The 19,480-nt window shown below is 37.0% G+C and overlaps 1 protein-coding gene across 2 annotated transcripts in view; it reads left to right on the plus strand.

The window, feature by feature from the left end:
• Positions 1–19,480, plus strand: part of RBMS3 (RNA binding motif single stranded interacting protein 3) — a 706,020-nt gene that overhangs the window by 599,760 nt on the left and 86,780 nt on the right. The window contains exon 9 of one of the 2 annotated variants that reach the window (XM_030445801.1): positions 4,328–4,366. The exons of the other annotated variant lie outside the window; for it this stretch is intronic. Coding sequence (XP_030301661.1) covers positions 4,328–4,366 — 39 coding nt within the window. The remainder of the gene's footprint in view (positions 1–4,327; positions 4,367–19,480) is intronic. 2 annotated transcript variants of the gene reach the window in all.

A 19,480-nucleotide genomic window follows, 5' to 3' on the forward strand; every position in this document is an offset into this window, starting at 1 on the left:
TACATGATAGTACTATAGGATACATGATAGTACATGTGAAACCTGCTTAGCTTGTTTTATTTAGGCAGACTCCAGCAGGAGCAGGTCGCCATCATCTCTGTAACATTAGGTTTTGCTTAAAGAAATCTTCCTGAGAAGCATCCCCTGTAGACTACTTTACTTCAAAGAAATTGAACTTGGTTGTATTGAACTGGTTGTACCTACAGTAACTATGTGGCTGATTGTCTAAGTGTGTCTCTCTTCAACAAAGCTTTGGTTCTGCTTGCACAGCATAAGGGCCACAGCTGCATTGGTTTTGCCAGGTCTCTTAAAAAATTTGGAAAAGTTCTACCCCATCAGTGTGAGAGAAAAGTAACTTGTTCAATGTTAAGGCTGAATCCTGACTGCAGTAGAATATGAGAAATGACTTGAACTGGGGATGGCATGGCACAGTCTTTTATTATGGCTTAGCTGTAATGACTCTCTTGCAGTTCATTTTGTCAGAGATGAGACTCCTCCTTTTACTCCCTCTGAATGCCAGTGTGCAGATGAGCACACTAAAGATGGTCTGGTATCACAAGTTATAATAAAATATGTGATAACACTATATGCTTGTCTTGTAGTTGGTAGTTTTTCAGCAATAAACATTACTTACTTTGTGCAGTGGCTGCAAAAACCTTGGAGCAAGTTGTAACACAGCTCTGTGGTAATAGTGATTTGTTCACCAAGTTCACTACTGTAGGTAGTGCCTGTTATCAGTACCAAGTCTGTAAGTACTCGGTTAGCACACTTACAGAAGGTGAAGTAAACACTAAGGAATATTCAGGGTTATTATTATTATATATGCAAGTTTTTATCATTGAAGTAAAATATCAAAAAAAGTATTCAGCAGCATGGCTTACAGTACAGAAGATACAAGCAGCTTCAGCCTAATTTTTAAAGAAACTGATTTTTCAACTACTAACAGATTAAAAAATACATTAAAAGTATGTTCTCTGTAGAAATCTGGATCTAGCCTAACTTGGTTGTTCTCTCACAGTTCCTAACTGCATGCTACTAGCAGAAATAAACACCTAACTGGAATTTGTGTAGTCATGCTGCAGTGTGGTACCGTGTATCAGTTTAGAGGTGTTAAAAAAAAAAAAAAACAAAAAAACACCAAACATTTATATGGAATGTGTTATTTTCAATTCATTTATGTGCAAATGTGCTACTCAAAGACTGTATGCAGCTCTCATTATATTGCCTCCCTAATTTGGATTGTGTACTCATTGTGGCATAGGTATTATCATGGTATTTTCCAAGGCAATACACATGTTCTGCTGCCACCACTGAATGCTCCCATTCAATAACTGAATAATCACTTTCTGAGTTGTATTTCTGTAATTCTTACTACACAAATGCGACACAGTTGGTATCTGACTCTTGAGTCATCCTGAACGTCAGTGATGTTAGTTTATATGGGCATAGTATAGAATCATAGAATTGGCTGGGTTGGAAGGCACCTCAGAGATCATCAAGTCCAACCCTTGAACCACCGTTGCAGTTGCTAGACCATGGCACTGAGTGCCACATCCAGTCTCTTTTTAAATATCTCCAGGGACAGAGAATGCACCACTTCCCTGGGCAGCCCATTCCAATGTCTGATCACCCTCTCCGTAAAGAGATTCTTTCTAATATCTAACCTAAACTTGCCCTGGCACAACTTAAGACCGTGCCCTCTTGTCTTGTTGAAAGTCGTTTGGCAAAAGAGCCCAACTCCCGCCTGGCTACAACCTCCTTTCACGTAGTTGTATAGAGCGATGAGGTCTCCCCTGAATTTAAGTCCTTGAAAGTATGTGCAATACTTCTGCTGTTTCCAGAGAAACATAGGGAATGACAGACAGCTCTTTCTTCAAGTTTAGTGTAAGAGAAAGTTCTGAACTGTCAAAAACAATGGAAACAATATTCTGTGGAAATGTTTCACAACTTAAGAATTTTGTTTTCTTAAGGCGGTTTAAAACACAATTTCAGCATTTTCATATGCAGGGAACTCTAAAGTACAATAAATGTCATATTTGTAAAACCAAAATGTTTTATTGAAAACAGAAAAACTAAAAGAGAGCTACTAGGTGAGAAAAAAAGACCGACAGTGCAATGCTGAATGTCAGGATCTTTTGTCTAACTTTCATTTTCAGAAATCACTGGTATTCTTAGGGAGGAAATAGAGGAGTCTCATCTCCCTGCCAAAATGAACTGCAAGGGAGTCTTAGACCTAATCCATAATAAAAGACTGTGCCATGCCATCCCCAGTTAAAGTAATTTCTATTTGGAAGGGACCTCAAAAGACCATATAGTCCAACCCTCCTGCTAGAGCAGAGGTCACCTACAGCAAGTCACACAGAAGCACATCCAGACAGGTTTTGAATGTTTCCAGAGAAAGAGACTCCACAACCTCCCTGGGCAGCCTGTTCCAGTGCTCTGTCACCCTTGCAGTAAAAAAATTTTTCCTTGTGTTTACATGGAACCTCCTATGCTCAAGTTTATATCCATTGCCTCTTGTCCTATCATTGGGCATCACTGCGAAGAGCCTGGCACCATCCTCCTGGCTCTCTCCCTTTATGTATTTATAAACATAAATGAAGTCACCTCTCATTCTCTTCTCCAAGATGAAGAGACCCAGCTTCCTCAGCCTTTCCTCGTAAGGGAGATGTTCCACTCCCTTAATCATCTTGGAGGCTCTATGCTGAACTTCTTCAAGAAGTTCCTGGTCCTTCTGGAACTGAGGAGCCCAGAACTGGACACAATATTCCAGATGCAGCCTCAGCATGGCAGAATAGAGAAGGAGGAGAACCTCTCTCAAACTACTAGCCACCCCTTTAAACTTCTGACACTTAAAGAAGAAATCGGGGTCAAAGTTAGGTATCTCTAGACAAGGGTGTACATTACAGCACTCATCAAGCTATAAAGAAAGTGCTGATTTTTGTCCATTTAGAATTGAGAAGGAACCTTTAAAGATGAAATAACAAAGAAAACTGAAAACAAGCACAGAAAATTTGAAAACAAACAAAAAAACCCCTTACAATCTGACAAAAGTGCAGTGTTTTATTTTATTCCCAAGTATTAATTTCTTTTTTTTCCAAAATAATGGTAATTCATAACATTTCTCTCCTGAATGAAAATCACAATGAGTTCCTCCTTTATGGCCAAGCTATGAAACCTGAGATATTTCAATGATCCTGTACATGAATATAAATGAACTTTTATTTAACCTGTTACACCTTTTTCTTGGTCCATCTCTACTTAAAATGTGCAGTCTTTCTCTGTGTTGTTTGTATCTGTAATGCAGAAGCATGTCCAAGTCGTCATCACTGTTCTGGTCTGTCTTTAAAACCTTTTTTTTAATGACACTACCATAAAATTGACATAGGGTACATTATTTGTGCATGGAAACCAGTGCCAGATATTGTCTTATGTTTCTGTACTTCAGTAGTAAATGCTTTGTTCATTGCTTGTAAGGAATCTAATAGAATAGGCTGCCTTGTGTTCCAGTAATTCAAATCCATAACAATGCTGAGGGTGATGAAAGGATGTTCAGGCCCAATTTACCACAATATTATAGGAATAAGATGGTCCATTTATGACTTTAGGTGATGTTTGTTTGAGGTTTTGTTGTTGTTTGGTTTTGGTTTTGTTGATTATGGGTTTTTCCAGGGGGAATGTTCTTTTGTAAGTGGAATCATAGGATTATTGAAACATGAAGCTCTTCTTAGTCAAGATTTTTGGTTTTGGTTTATTGAGTGCTGCTAGACTCAAGTCAAGCAATTTGGTAGTCAAGGAATAAGTATAATGGAAAATAAGATGTCACCCAATATGGAATCATTCAGTGAAATAAGGAAAACTGGATTGCTAGGAAATTAGATTAGAGGCAGATTACTAAGTGAGAGCTGATGTGCAGTGTGCTAAAGCAACAAGACTGATAAGGATGAAGGACCATGTTGTTACCTTGTCATTTAATAAAGTACCAAAGAGCCCAGAGTCTTCATATACTCCGCTAAGGAGAAAGTAAAGGAGTAAGCAGAGAGTATTAATCTGAATATTTTAATTTTATGCTTTGGGGGGTTTCAAAAATATGCATCTTCATGATATTCCAAACTTTTATTGTATTTGGCCTTTGTATTTTATTGTATCAGGAACTTTTATTGTATTTGGCCTTCATGTATGTCCTGACTAAAATGAAGTATGCACATTTCAGAGAGAGCATGCTTTAGAAATGGATACAATACTATCAAATAACCTAAAATGTATGCTTGATTTCTTGCTTATTCTTAGTCCTGCATTTGCATTCTTAATAAACTGGGAAGAAAAGAAATGAAATTACAACTATTTCTAATGGGTTGTACAAGTTGTAGAAGTTACCTTACACATGCTTTGTTTTCTGAAATACAAATTGTAAGAGGAATAGCAGATGCCATTATGTAAATTCATTCTTCTAACAGTGATTTCAACCATGTATAGAAAATATAGTCAGAATTATGGGTTGTGAATTTGCATAATTGCACATTTGAACATCTTAAGTGGCAATCACAGAATTATCAGAACTACTAAGGTTGGAAGGAATCTCTAGAGATCATCCAGTCCAAGTCTCCCACTACAGCAGGATCACCTACAGCACATTACATGAGACTGTATCCAGGTGGATTTTGATTATTTCCAGAGAAGGGGACTCCATAACCTCCCTGTTAAATTACTTTATAATGTGTTTTTTTAAATATTCACACTAAAGTTTCCACAATGACTAATTGAAGGGAATTAACTAGGCATGCCTAGCAAAAACAAACACAACAAATCATTGTCATCTAATTTAAAACTGAAATTGTATGATTTTCCTTGTTTAGTTTTGCTGGCTTCTTGTTTATCAACCTTGCCTTATTTAGTTCCCGAGGCCAATGTTCACATGTTCATATTGATCTCCAGAAAAGTCACTTAACCTCTGATATGAAGATCTAATGAGATCTAGCTTTCAGAAAACAATTCTTAGCAACATGTTGTGATGGGTTTGAAAGATTGCATTGCAGTCGTCTCACAGCACAGTTTGTCTTACTGAATAAAACCATATAACACTATTGTTTTAACTGAGTGGGAAACCTTTTCATTGTGTGGTAGTCCTGTACATCTGAACATGATTTTTTTTTTCCCCCTAATTTTGGAATAACTGGGAAGACTGCAGAAAAACAGAAAGTATATTTAGAAGAAGGAGCCATGTGTGGTGGTCACCATGCCTTAATCATCTCTGGTGCCTGGCACAGTAAATTGGAACACCCTCCCCTGGGATAGACCCTATGTTATTTTCCTGTTTTTGTTTATTACAGTGATGCATGAGGGGCAAATACTGAGAATATTTCTACTGGTGAGTCATTGAGATTCTTGTCATGAAAGTCTCTTCCTATAAAAGAATGAAGTCCACTGTGAATGATAGTGTTCAGATAAGTCAGAAATCGTAGCAATTGCATTATATACAGAAAGGCCTTATGGACAAATAAATCTCCTGTACATCATATGCTAAGAAACGAAGCTGTTGCTGGATTTGGGAAGGAAAGGACCAAGAGGCAGGAGATTAATAATGGGAAAAAACCCAGCTGGATAAATTTTAAGCTACTCGAAAAACACATTTGCAGCAGGGTTTTCTGTCTTAACAATTCTTCATGCACAATCTTTAGTTTTCCTTCTGGAAGGAATTTTCATTTTGTGAGTCTAACTTGCATCAGTATAGAACAGTTTACACAGGCAGTATAGAAGAAGAGCTGCAGCTATGTGGCATGTGGCAAAAATTTTCTTTTGGAGAGCTGGATTCCTTCAGAACCTGAGATTGCAATTGCAAGAACTGTGTGAGTACATGCAAAAGGGGGGAAATCATTGCATACCCTTATTTTTAAAAGATGAGTGGCTAAGGGTGAAGCAGAAGGCGGCAAAAGTGGTAGAAGAGAAAATGCAATCTTGTGATAGGCACTGTGCATGATCCTAAATAATTATTCCAATCACGTAGCATAGGTTATGTATTTATGAAATATCCCAGGCAGACATGCCAATTGAGTTAAACCCATTAACAATGAATCTTGCAAGAATCCCTACAGCTTCCCATCACTCAATATCAGGCATTAAGATTGAATATAGGCATCAGCATAGAAGATTACAGTCTCTGTAGAACCGACACCAGAGAACGGAGACAGGCAAGTCATCATCGGGCACAGAATTCTTCTGCTCAGAATAATTGCCTATTTGCTCTGCATTCCAGCTCTATTCCTTGGGCTTAGATCTCCTGCACATCTAGTTAGAACTTGCAGAATTAATATCAGGTTTCCTGTCACCTCACTCATTACTTTTGTCAGGGGAATTCAAGGAGGAAAGCCAAAAAACATGTTTTTTGAGGCTATTTCTTAAGGACTTCTCTTTTTTCTTTTCTGTTTAAATAGAAATCTGTCTGTTAGCGTGTCATGTTATTTCTTTAGGCTACACTGGAAAGGACATCTGAATAAATTGCGATTTTACAATACAGGTATTGTTGCTTGAAGATCATTATTGGGTTATCCTTTCTACCTGCAGCCACACCTTCAAAAAATAGATTTTGGAACGGAAAAAATCAGCTTAATAGCAGATTGGATGTGTTCTCTTTAGATTTCTTTTCCAGAAGTGTTTTGTTCTGAGTCTTAGAGCATGTGAGCAATGCTTAGAATACTGTAGCAGTGCAAAAATGTGCTTAATTTGTTTAATGTAGCGCTAGGAAATCTCGATGGGCCTTTGTGTAAAGAACGATGATATACAAATGGCCTGTTGAGACTCTGCACTGAAAAAGAAAATCTCATTCCTAAACATGTAGGATTATGTCAAAGCAAAGCAAAACAAAACAAAAACAAACAACCCCCCCCCAAAAAACAAAACAAAAAAAAAAAAAAAGAAAAGGGAAATAATCTTCTAAACTTTTAAGTAGTATTCTTTAGAAAGCTGACCTGCATTTTCATGCATTTATGAATGGAATGGTGGAGGGCCATCAGGTGCTGTAAAACCAATAATCACATCATCCCACTGACTTAAACAGATTTATGCTAACTGAGGAAGACCAAGAAAAGCAGTTTAATTCTTCATGCAGAGGAAGTTTGAGTAAATTATTCCAATCTCAAAGATATACAGAATAATTGCCACTAAAACACAGTTTGTTACAAAGAGTGTAAATGCTGTTATGGAAAACAAATTACTGGATTTTGTTAGGCACTGCTACTGAAATTATTGAGTATACTGGAACAGGTACTCAGTGTTTCTCCTTCCATAACATTGAGGTTTTTTTCATTGTTTTATCCACACTCATATATGTCCCTCAAGTTCTAGTTTTCATTTCCTCTCTCTGTGTTACCAAAATGTAAAGGATGTGATTTTCAGTTCTTAATTATTATCTCCATTATCTGCCTTACCGTAAGTTAGCTGATAAATCATTGCAATGGAGTAACAATGCCAGCCAGTATTTGACAGAAAAATACATGTATACTTATGCTGGATTCTCTTGTTTTGCCCTCAGTCAATTGTTTTCTTGTGGCAAATTTTTTTTAGAGATTGACATACACAAAATAATTATCACTTTTCAACATAATTTCAGAACCATCTTGGGGAGAGTGTGTGTGAAGTAGTTCAACATGAAGGAGAAAAGTTTAAAAATATGGGTTGATTTCCTTCTCTGCTATCACTGATCTTGGTTATGTCATTTTAAAATATCATTCTGTACATTATTAAAGTGAAGAAGCTCCAGATCACGCAAAAGTTTTCTGGAAAATAGATTTTATATCAGAATTGGAAATGAAATGAAAAGTAATGAGGAAAGAAATTAGGTTAAAAGGCCGGAAAACCCATTAGAAACTGTATGTTTATGTATTATCTAGCAAATCAAATGTCAGGGGAAGACATTTGTGAAATAATTATCAATCATTTAAAACAAAAAGGAAGCAAACAACGGAAGCATACTTTTTTATGTTTCAGGGGCTAAATCTGGGCTGTTAAATCCATTGATAAATTAATTACACAGCTTTATTCCGATTTTAAGAGATGTTGAATAGTCTCAGCTTCCATCTTGGTCATACTGTTAGCATTTTTGCTGGAAAATTCACTCCCCAAATGTCATTTTCTGTTTAGAAGTAGCACATTTTTGTTAAAGTGAGGGGTTTCACTTCACATGTGGAGGAGAGGACACCGTCGAAATCATTTCACCAGCGTTGTCAGAGCCCTAGTGTGAAAGCTGAAGAGTGTTGTGAGTAAATGTGAAGTGAGACCTGGGGATGGATGTGGGCCTTGCCAACAGCAAACTGGGCTTTACAAAGAAAGAAAATTGATTGTGAAGCAGTGAGCCAAAAAATTCAGGGAAGAACATGACTATTGTATTTTCCCTTCATGTTTCTTCTCTGCAGGGGTTCAAATTTGTGCATGTTATTATCTGAGACCTTGGTGTCCTAAACTGCCTCTTTACCTGTGCCTATAAAACTGTTGGAGATAGAGACAGAGTAAGAAAGTCTCAGAAGTTTGCAGAGTTATATAATTTTTGGATAATCACCTGTATTCCACTACTCTTGAGATCAGGCTGAAAGTAAACAGGGAAAAGTCTATATTTACCTACATTAAATTTTATTAAGTACAGACTTATTTATTTATGTCTTTCTTTGCAATATCATCTTTTTTGGCTTTATATTAAGATGACAGGGATGCGAGCACAACCTATTAGGTGACATTGCCCTCTAGGGATATGGGAGTGTGAGTGTGAATAGCTAAATAGTACAGTAAATAATGCAGGTTTGTTTGAAGCTTTAGATAGCTGCACGATGTTCTGACATTCTGTATTTGGTAACTTTCCACAGATGCGTAGTAATATGCACATATATAGACTTATGTGTGCATATATGTTAGATGCAGAGATGAGCACTGTAGATCGAGCTGTCTTCTGATGAAGGATTTTAGTGAGCTGATGGTAGCATTGCAGAGTTGGGTCTGTGAAAGAGAACTTCCCTGAAATGCAGCGATGTGAGAAATGAGGCTGGGAAAATAGGGCACCCAGGTAAAGCTCTTTGAGGAAGGTTATCTTGTGAATAAATACTGCACAAGAACTCAGGAGATCTGTACTTGGTGACTGTGTAACCGTGGCCAACTTGCATTATCCCTGCACTGCAGCTCATCTCTTTGTGAAACAAAGGAAATACTTCACTACCTACTGGGAGAAGGAATTCATTAGTGCTTGTGAGGTGTTTACAAACAAGGTCTGTGATAAGCACCATAAAACCCCACCTTATTAAGCATACAGAAAGTGGCAGCAGGAGTTACCTTACAGGAGCATAGCATGACAGAGCTTGAGAACTTCATAAGCATACTCGTACCCTAATCCTCCAACACTGATACACATTGAATAATGTAGATATGGATAGGTAGGGTATGAATGCTCTTCTACAAAGGATTTATGAAACAGAAATGAGACACAGGTGTAAACCTAGAATAACAATGTTCATTTTCTATGTTATATAAACACAGTAAAACTGATAAGTAAGTTTGGTCCAATCTGACTATTATGTTTTTCTTCTAGTATTTTAAAGCAAGTCTTCCTGGTAAAAATGTAAAATATTATTCTGGCTTGACACAAAGGCACCCCCAAGCAAGAACTTTTGCCTGAATGCACTTTCATCTTTGCTTATCCAGAGACAAAAGCAGCTTGGTGCAAAAGGGTTGGGCAGGGTCCTGCGTCACCATGATTGCATCTCAAACCACATGTACTTGTATTTCTATCCAGGAAATACATTATGTCCAGGCTAGTTAAAAACCCAGTGCACATACCATGTAGTCTACCAGTAGGTTTCCAGGAAATCTGATATGACTCCGTCTCGCTGAATGCACGATTTGATAGATGCACATTAATTATTTGGCACATGTCCAAGTAGTCCAGTTCTCTGAGCACTTCAGACAGAGGTGGAGACAAAGAATCTTACATTTTTCATCTCTGGCTCCGCCAGCAAGTCCATGCTGGCCTATTCAGTAAAGCGTCCTCCACCCTTGGCACGAAGTCTTAGTATCATTAGTTATCTCATCTCCAGTGTTAGAAGTTGTTCCTTCTCAATTCAGAGTTGAGTTTTAGAGCCTGAGGCTCTGTTCTTCTCACTAGTAACAGCCCAAGAAGTGGAACTGTAATACAGACGAATAATGAATTGCAGCATTTTTAACAATTTCTCGTGGCTCCTTTTAGGATGAAATATCAGTTAAAATCCTGATTCTGTACCAAATTTAGTTTTCCATTATTACTGCCTTCCACACTGCTCTTAAATCAATACATAAACCACATTCTCCCATGTTTTAGAGTTATAATCGAGTCTCATAAGGCAGTACAGTATTCTCTTGTGTTAACTGTGTAGTATTAATACTGTCATGAGTGTGTTGTGCTTCATTATCTGGAGAATTTTTTTGTGGGAAGATCCTAGCTGAAGAATTTGACAACAGTTTAATATGTAGTATGCATGCTTTTCTTGCTCCATCTTTTTCTTACTATTTAAACTTCATTGTTGCTCTTCTGACCATCCTCAAGACTGTGGGGTTTCTGTCATCTGTGGATCTGTACAAGAAAATATTCTAGAAAAGTTTTTCTCCCTTCACTTCAGGTTCTCTTGCCAGGTTGCAAACTTAAGTCTTGAGCTGGCATCCTCATGGCAGGAGAAAACCAAGAGGTCCCTGTTAGGCCTGCCACATTCCTCAAACTAGAAAAGTTGCTGCCCTTTAATATTTACTGTCTTGTCTTCAGGTTTTATTAGCAACGTGGTTTAGACTTTGTTCTCTGTCTCTGGGGAAATACTATATTCTAAGGAACAAAGCTGGCAAAATTGAGGGGGAGAAGGGGGGAAAGAAAAGGAAAAAAAAGAAACAGAGAGCCAGATTAGCATCTCTGTTAACAGCAGAGTGAAAAATATGATCACATTTACAATGGACTCTTATTAAGCTGGTGGAAATTGCAACCCAGAGGTCATACACTTACTCACTGGCAGCAGAATGCTGTCACTCCCTGCTGGCTGATTCATGAAATCATTTGCTCTGAAGAAAATTGCTGCTTCACATCAGCAGGAGACAGCTTTTGTCAGGCCAGACTCTGGTAGTGCTATTTGGTTGTAATCATGCTTCGAATAGAGTTGCACTCAGACCCATGTGGCCCTGTCCCATGCAGGTAAACCAAGGAAGGATCCCAGCCAAGTGGGGACAAAGCCTTAAAGAATGGTTCGGTTTTTGTATCAGAGCTTGTTACTGTTCCTCACAATGTAGTTTATCGGGAAGAGATGTCTTTGCTTTTTCATGTCTAATTTTTTATCTCCCCTGATACATAAATGTTGGATTATCTATAGAGTTTTAAGGCGAGTTTTTAAACCAACTTTAATAGCAGAGCCTTTGTATTTTTGTGTAGAGGAGATTCTGTAGCCTCCTTCATTTCATTCATGTTTTGAAGCCATACAATTACTTTGAAACCATCCACAGTCTTACTGGATTCCTCTTAATGCAGCAAAAAAGGCCTTCGGTCTCAGTTTGCAGATAAAAACACAGTTTTTATAAACTTCTGTCATTCTGTTTGTTATTGGCAGTGACATTTAGCCCATCCATTTGGCTGTTCAGCTATAGTGTTTCCTTTTTGCAATTTTTGTGTTTGTGAAGGCCTCTGCTGTAATGCAGAAAATGATAGACATGAGTTGCATTTGCTTTTATATCAAGCTAGAACATTTTCAGGGACAATTTAGAAGTCTTCCTCTTACTACTCTTCTGTCCTTCTCTTCATTTTCTTAAGATGTTTTAGTTCCTCTGGGTTTTTGTTTGTTTTTCTTTTTATCATATTCTTCCTTGTTGTGCTTAGCTTACTTCTATTCTTATTATTCCACTATTTCTAAGTGAGTCAGGATGATTTTTCCTTTTCCAAGCTTAGCATTGCAGTCAAGTTACTTTTGTAATTTTTGGACCTGTGGCAAAACAGGATCTAGCATGACCCTTTGTGCAACCTCTGAGACATGTATTGCAGAGCGTTAAAAAAGATTAGGCTATCACTCAGTCTCTAATATGTAAGTTTGCTTCCTTCTCTACTCTCAGCTGACATCTCTGCTCTTGAAAATTTCAGAAAGGTTTAGTGTTATCTATTTAATATTCTAGGATATTGTCTCAGAAGGTAATAATGGGTTTTTAAGCTGTAAGGGTCAGAATTTTACTTATGTCATAGCACATTAGAGTTGGTATCATCAACATTTTGAAAAGAGCTAAGAAGTATGAGTAAGACCTCCCATTGTCTTGAGAAAATATTATCATTTCACTTTTTTGCCTTGCCCTGGCATAAAGCATTGTTATAAGTAGGTGACTCACTTGAAAATTCCCAGTGAAACCACTGTGCAGTTTTCTGCCATGCAAGTCATAGGTACGATTGTGGCTTGAATGCTGAGATTTACTTTAAGTTGGTGCAAAGCCTCCACATCCTGACAGGAGCTCCAGGTGGTGGTATGCATGTTGCCTTCTTGCCCTTCAAGGAATTAGTCACTGATCAATATTTCTTCCAAGGCCCTTTCATCCTTTCAGGGCACATACAAGCCAGTGCAACATTTGCTTCCTACCTGTAATCACTTGGTGAGAGGATCAGTATCTCTAGCACCCAAAAAGCCTCTTGGAAGTTGCTGTGAGGAGCAGCTGATGCACCAGACTGGAGCTGGGGAGGTTGGTGTGTGCTGTGGCACTGTGCAGTTGCAGATCCATCTTCTGAGGTGCTGCCCACCCCTTCTGCTGGGGAGAAAAAGAGAAGGGCTGGCAGTGTCCTTACTTGTATTTACAAAGAGTTCCCTCCCTCCCTTTGGGCCTGTTTATGGAGAAGATTATGGATCATGGAGTGAGATCCACAGTAATTATCCTGTCCAAAGTGCTTATTGTGATTTGGATATTCTCTACCATAGTGATATCAACTCCCACCTTTAAGAATAAGTCAGACAGTGTCTCATAAAAGTTTTCTGCAGTGGGACCTATAGCTGGCTATGGTTTTGACACAGTCAGGGTCAAATCCAGGTTTTAAAGGTATTCCTGCATTTAAGTGTGGAAGCTGATGATGATGCTTTTAGCAAACTCATTTTAGGGCACGCACATTGTGTCTTCCGGTGAATGCAGAAGAATTAAATGAAAGAAGGGCAATAACAATAAGAAGAATTTTCCCTTCAGCTTTTCCTTCTTCATTACAGTATTTGCAAAAATTATATTGCTCAGCTATGTTTTGGATTATAAATGGAGTTCTTGCTGCAGCACCCAGTAGTCATTGTTGGAATGTGTTTTAATTAGAAATTATTTAAATAAAAGGATTTCCATCAGGTAGTTTGAAAAAAAAAATTAGAATATTTCTGAATACTTTTAAACTGTTGAGTAGATTAATAGTTTGCTGAAAAATGAGTTAGTTTGTCATTTACACAGGAATATTCATAAATCCACTCTAATAAGCTTCTAGGAATATACTGTTTAAGCTCTGATATCAAGGTCATGTTACTGCTTTGATCACACAGGGGATATATTTACCCAAACAAAATAATTTTTCTTATTATTAGAATTTCCTGTTGCTGCTTTTTAACATACTATGACTAAACCTGCAAATAATGTTACCATTGTATATATGGCCCTTTTTTTATTGCAGTGACCATTCACAAAGACACAACAGATGTGGTTTTCCCCAGAATCAGTAAAAGAAATGTATTTTAAGCACCTTGGTCTGAATTAAATAAGCTAATGGTCATAACTGAAACATTTTTTTCCTCCTGGAGTTTAACACTATGTTGCATAAGTTCTTCTGGACATTATTAGTGTACATATGTTGGAGTGTGAGCAGCAAATGTCAAGACTCAACTTCAATTAGTCACAAATAAATGTCTGTATACAGCAATTATCATTATGCTGGTGGAAAGAAATCATTGTATTGACATAAGACATTTGGCCAGGTTTCCTTGTTTATATTGGAAACATATGTTTGAAAAGAATTTTCTTTGCTCCATAATGTTAGTTCCAGCAGTGTCACACAGCCAGGGAATGATGGGATAGTGACGGTCTCGTTTACCTATAATAACTAGTAAATAAAAAGAAATATATCATTTAATAAAATTGAATTTAAAATAAATGCAATACAAAATAATAAAGAAATACTTAAACAGCTACATGAAGTAACCTTGTATTAGCAGAGCTAGAATTAATTCTTTGCACTGTGTAAATTTCTGTCATTTTATCTCTGGACTGTCTGTGCAAGTAAGTTTTTCTTTGCGGAATAATAGCGACGTCTCTGTGATCAATAGCATTAGTTTATGAGAACAGTAAAAATAGATTTTATAGAAGAAGCACAGAGCTATTGTTTTGAGAAGCACTGTTGGATAAAAGCTTTGCATTTGCTCTTTTCTCCTGAGACTACTATAGAGAACGCTAAAAAGTAAAATGGGTGACCACAGAAGCAAGTAGGGTCACCCATTACCAAGGATTCATTTTATTTCCATTAGGAGGGAGCTAGAAAGCATCTCACACTATTTGCACCTGATTTTTCCATTATATATTACGGTACATGAGATCATTTAAAAATTGCTGAGCCTTTCAGATGAAGCCAACTCTGTTGCTGTTCCTTAATAATTGAACAGTAAGAAATACAAGATCTCCATTTTCATCCAAGCAAAATAACTTCTGAGATTCTGGGAGAGGCCAAAAAATATATGAAGTGGAGTCTTCCTAAAAGCTCATAGGGCAGCCTCCGAGGGGTTTAAAGGGTGGACCTGCAGATAGGAGCCCTGGGAGCACACACTCAGCTGGTGTATGCTGGTACAGGAGCAGTCCTATGGTACACCAGTGTGGAGTAAATGTACTAAAGTCAGAGTGCTATTTGTTTAAAAACTTGATACAATTCAGATCAGTTCTCTAGTTCACAGCTGCACCAGATGAATTTTCAGGTTTCATGTTTATCTGGGATGAGAGGCAGCACAGTGAGACTTCAGGATCTCTTTCAATATTTGTTTGCTGAAAACTAGTTCTGGATGGCAGGCTAATGGTTGTCATGACTTGCCTTACTTGTTACTGACAGGATTGGAGCTTTCAGTATAAAGACTCAATAAACTACTAGCACCTCTACTTTTTTAGTGATGGCACTGAAAGAAAGATGCTGGGAGAGAAAAGAAAGTTTGGAAGAGACACACTAGTATTAACTCCTGTTGTATTTACTTCCAGTTCAAGCCATAGGCCTGAAGACTGTGCTAAAAACTATTGAAAGTATTGAAAGTGTTCTCACAGGTTTCATTGTATCTTAAATTGGGTATTATTCACTTGTTCTCCTAGTTCCTTGTGTTCCTGTGTGGCAAGTTGAGGTCTGGGAATTCACAATGGAAAACAGTAAAATGTCATTAAATGCTTTCAGGAACATTATTTTAAGTATAGAATTTTTTTCATTTTGTTTGAAGGAATCAAATCATGCCTAAATATGTGTAATTTAATAAGCCTCTGAAGCAATAATTGTACAAGAAGTCAATGGCATAAAAATGATAAAAAGCCACCATTTTTGCTTGCTTTTTGGGACCACTGCATTATCATATCTTATTCTATTAATTACTTGCATAGTTTTCAGAAGAGATATGTAGGCTTTTCTTTCCCCCTTTGTCTTGCTTAGTTACTGTGGCATGAGAGAAAAACGGGAGAGCTGTGGCATGTAAGTTCTTCACAAAAATTCTGCAAACATGGAAAAGTGCATTAGTTGCTCAAGAGTTCACTTTCCAACAGTTCTTATTGAATGAGTATTGGCCTTCACTTACTTATGGGTCTTCACAAAAGCCCCACAATGTATATCTACTTGTTTCCATATTTATTTATTATCTGTCTCACAGTTGATATGTGAAGTGCTCTGAATTACTTGTAACCAATACTCCTCTTCAGAATAGGATACTGTCTCAATTTTTTGGCACTTCCAAGTGAGGCAGGAATCCAAGGGAGTCTATCGAAGTGTTGTTTACAGGAGGTATTAACCCAGCCAAATTCTGTGTTGTGTAATTAGAGCTGGCATATTGAATTAATGTGCCCCAAAATTCAGCTGCCTATGGTTCTGTCTGAAAGTCATGAAAAATACAGGTGTAAGCACTAGTGCATTGAAATTATTGCTATAAGCTGATGCACATATGTAGCTGGTTTAGTTGCACAGTTATTCAATAAAAGTACCTCTCCTTTTGCTGAGAAATTTAAACATTCCAGAACATCTCACTTCTCAAAAGACTCCAATTCCTTTTCATCCAGTAGTTTAAGGTGGTGCACTCATTTGCACTGGGTGCAAAGGATGAATTACAGGTGTATTTTTCAGCTTTGTGCTGGGGACAATCAGTAAGGAAGAATTTTCCTGTATCATTATCTCTGAGGAAGCAGCTTTCTCTGGTGAAACACGTGGGCCCAACTCTGCTCTTGCTCACATCAACCTCAAATTTAAATTAGACTTCAGTAGAATAGTTTTGGATTCACTGCAAATATCTCTCTAACTTCTGTGAGCTCAGATTCAGGCCTTTTCTTTAAAATAAATCTTTTCTTAAAAACAAAAAATCCAACATTAAAGCTCAGTCTAATATTTAATTATTTATCAGTTAATAAGTTAATTAATTAACTCCTTAAAGCTGTTCTGTATTTGCTCCACATCCATTCCTGCTCTCCAACAGAGACTAGCACTGGAGTTGGGGGAGAAATGGAGTTTGTTAAAATAAAAATAAGCCATCATATTGCAACATTTCAGCACTGCTCTAATACATTTCAGCTTTGCTATTTTGATTGATTTTGTTTAAGTTTCAATACCATATTGAAGGAATGGAATGTTTTAATAAGCCTGAATCAAGCACGCTCAATCTGTTCTTCTTTTGAGAATTTAGAAATAAAAATAGGTTTTTAAAGAAAAGCAAACTGTAAATTGAGGGTCGTAGTTTCTCGTAGAAAGGAGACACCAGTTTCTGATCTGCTTTAACAAATTGTTATGGGGACTTCTGCAACAATATGGTTCATTATAACTTCTCTGTATAATAGCTGGAGTTTTTGCATCAATTGCAAGAAGATCTGGACAACACTTTCCAGCTGATATGCTGTCTGCAATGTATGGATACAGGGAGCTGTACTACCTGCTCTAAGTAATTTCTGTGTTATGGAAGAGAAACTTTACCATTATGCTTGACACTATTTCTCCTCTGGGTTTTATTTTCCTTTTTTAATATATTCTTGCTTTTAAGAAACAATTATTATACAAAGACATGAAAGCTTTGCTTCCCATTTCTTAAGAGGTGAACTAGAGATAATTACTTAAGCTACAATACAGTTTATCAAGAGTAAATAGATTTTTTTTGTCTTGCTAGCCAAATACATGCTTGCTTTATAATTGTTGCTTTGGGGTTATTTTCTGTTATGTAAAGCTGTTTCCCCAATTTCTATAATTATATTTCAAAAGTGGTATCTTGTAGGACCTAAACTGCAATGTTAGCTCATTGTTTTGCTTTAATAATAATTCTTACAAGTCCTCCAAATATCATGTGATGAAATTGAGCTGTAAACCTACTAAACAGATATACTGTGTATTGGCTGAACTATGTAAAAGCACTGACTCTTGCAAAAATACTGAGCAGCAAAGACTCATTTGAATATGTAATAGTGCACTTCCATTATACTTGTATGTATATATGTTAGAGTCTGTCCTGCAACATCACATTGCGTATTTGGGACTTCTGAGACAAAACTATTACTCCTCAAAATCACTAGCTCCGTCTTTCAACAAGTCAAGCTGTCCACGTGGGATAGGGTGATGTGTTTATTTGCTTCATTACTTATGGTTTTCTTATTCAGCCAAGGCTTTGTACTTGCATTTTTTTTGTCCTTTTGTGTCATGTGCCATCTTTTGTTATTCTTCATCTTTGTTTTTTAAGAGGAGAATAACTATGGTTGTGATTTTTCATTTTCCTTGAAGTTTGAATTTTATTCACTTATGACATTGGGATGAGTAGAAGCCAGTGGACTCACTAGAGCAGAGAGTTGTTTGTTGATGTAGTCCTAAAACTTTTACTATTTTAAAACTTACGACAGGAAAATTCATTTTGTAAATAAGCCCTGCGGGTTCTGTAAAGTCTGTAGTCCTGCTGGGTACATTTATCTGAGCCCAGGTACAGAATCAGAGCTTTAACTTGCTCTATTCTGCCTTGCTTCTAGAGCTTTTGTGTCTCTTATATCTCCCTCTGAAATACTGGATAAGTAAACAGATCTGCTTACAAAGTGACTTTGATGTTACAGTAGGATAAAGTTTTTCTTAGAGACTAAAAATGATTCATCTGTGGCAGACAAAGGGGTTGGTTCTTGCATGAATGTTTCAGTCAGATAGTCTATGTATTTTGTACATTAAAATGTTATCAAACTGCTTAAAAACTGGGAGCTAAGAAGAAAAAACAGTTATCAAAGCTTGATCAGTTTGGATGCCTGGTATAATAGTGAGCTTAATTATTACACTGCTCCCTTTTTTTATGGTGGAGGAGGATTTGACAAGGCTGAAAAATGAATTAATCTAACTTTCTCATAAAAACATACTTTGAAAAAGATCATTGATTGATCACTGACCATTCATTTATATGCCACTGGCCTTCTCATGATTTTAATTCACATTAGCAAAATGAAGGTGTTTAAAGACCCATATGAATGTTCACAATGCACTTGTTACCAGGCTGTCTACTGCAAATATTGCTGTCATTTTTTGCACAAGATGAGAGGGAGAGATTAAACTCTTCCTGACATACTGAAAAATACTCTGTCTTCAGAAATATTCATAGTGAAATCAGTTAAAATATAAAAAGATTATATATGTATATATGTGGATAAATTTATACAATATACAATATATAATTTTCATGCAATTCTTGTTGTTGCTGGACAGATGATGCTATATGACTATGATTTGGAAGCTGTGGGGGACAAGATTTTCTCAGTAACTCTTGAGATAGAAGTTTGAGGGCACCTGAAATAGTGAAAATGATTCACTGAATGCAAATTACAGCTTTCATCTTCCTTTATGAAGCACATGCTCATGAATATATACATTTTTTGCATATGCAGAAGCTCAAGTGTATCTGCCTTCTGATGAATGAAAGAATAAGGAAATTATATATTCAGAACTCGTTAAAATTTGGCTTTTTGTTGAATTCTCCAATTTAATTGAAGTTGCTTTCCTGAGATGGAACATTTTTAAGAGGCTGCCAGATTCAAGAAGGGGGTACTGTTATCCTGATCTCTTTCCATCTAAAGGTTTTGTCCTATTTTAAATGCCAGCATTGCTTTTGGTGATATAACACCCTTTTGGCAGTTCAGTGCTATCTGTTTTCACAGTCTGTCCATCTGATGTAGCAGAGCATGAGAAGCTGATCTCCTAAGGGAACTCCAACAATATTGACAGCCTTGATTGACATTAAGACAGTCTGTCTCTTTCACCTCC

This window comes from Calypte anna, chromosome 2, assembly GCF_003957555.1.
Source record: "Calypte anna isolate BGI_N300 chromosome 2, bCalAnn1_v1.p, whole genome shotgun sequence".
NCBI lineage: Eukaryota > Metazoa > Chordata > Aves > Apodiformes > Trochilidae > Calypte > Calypte anna.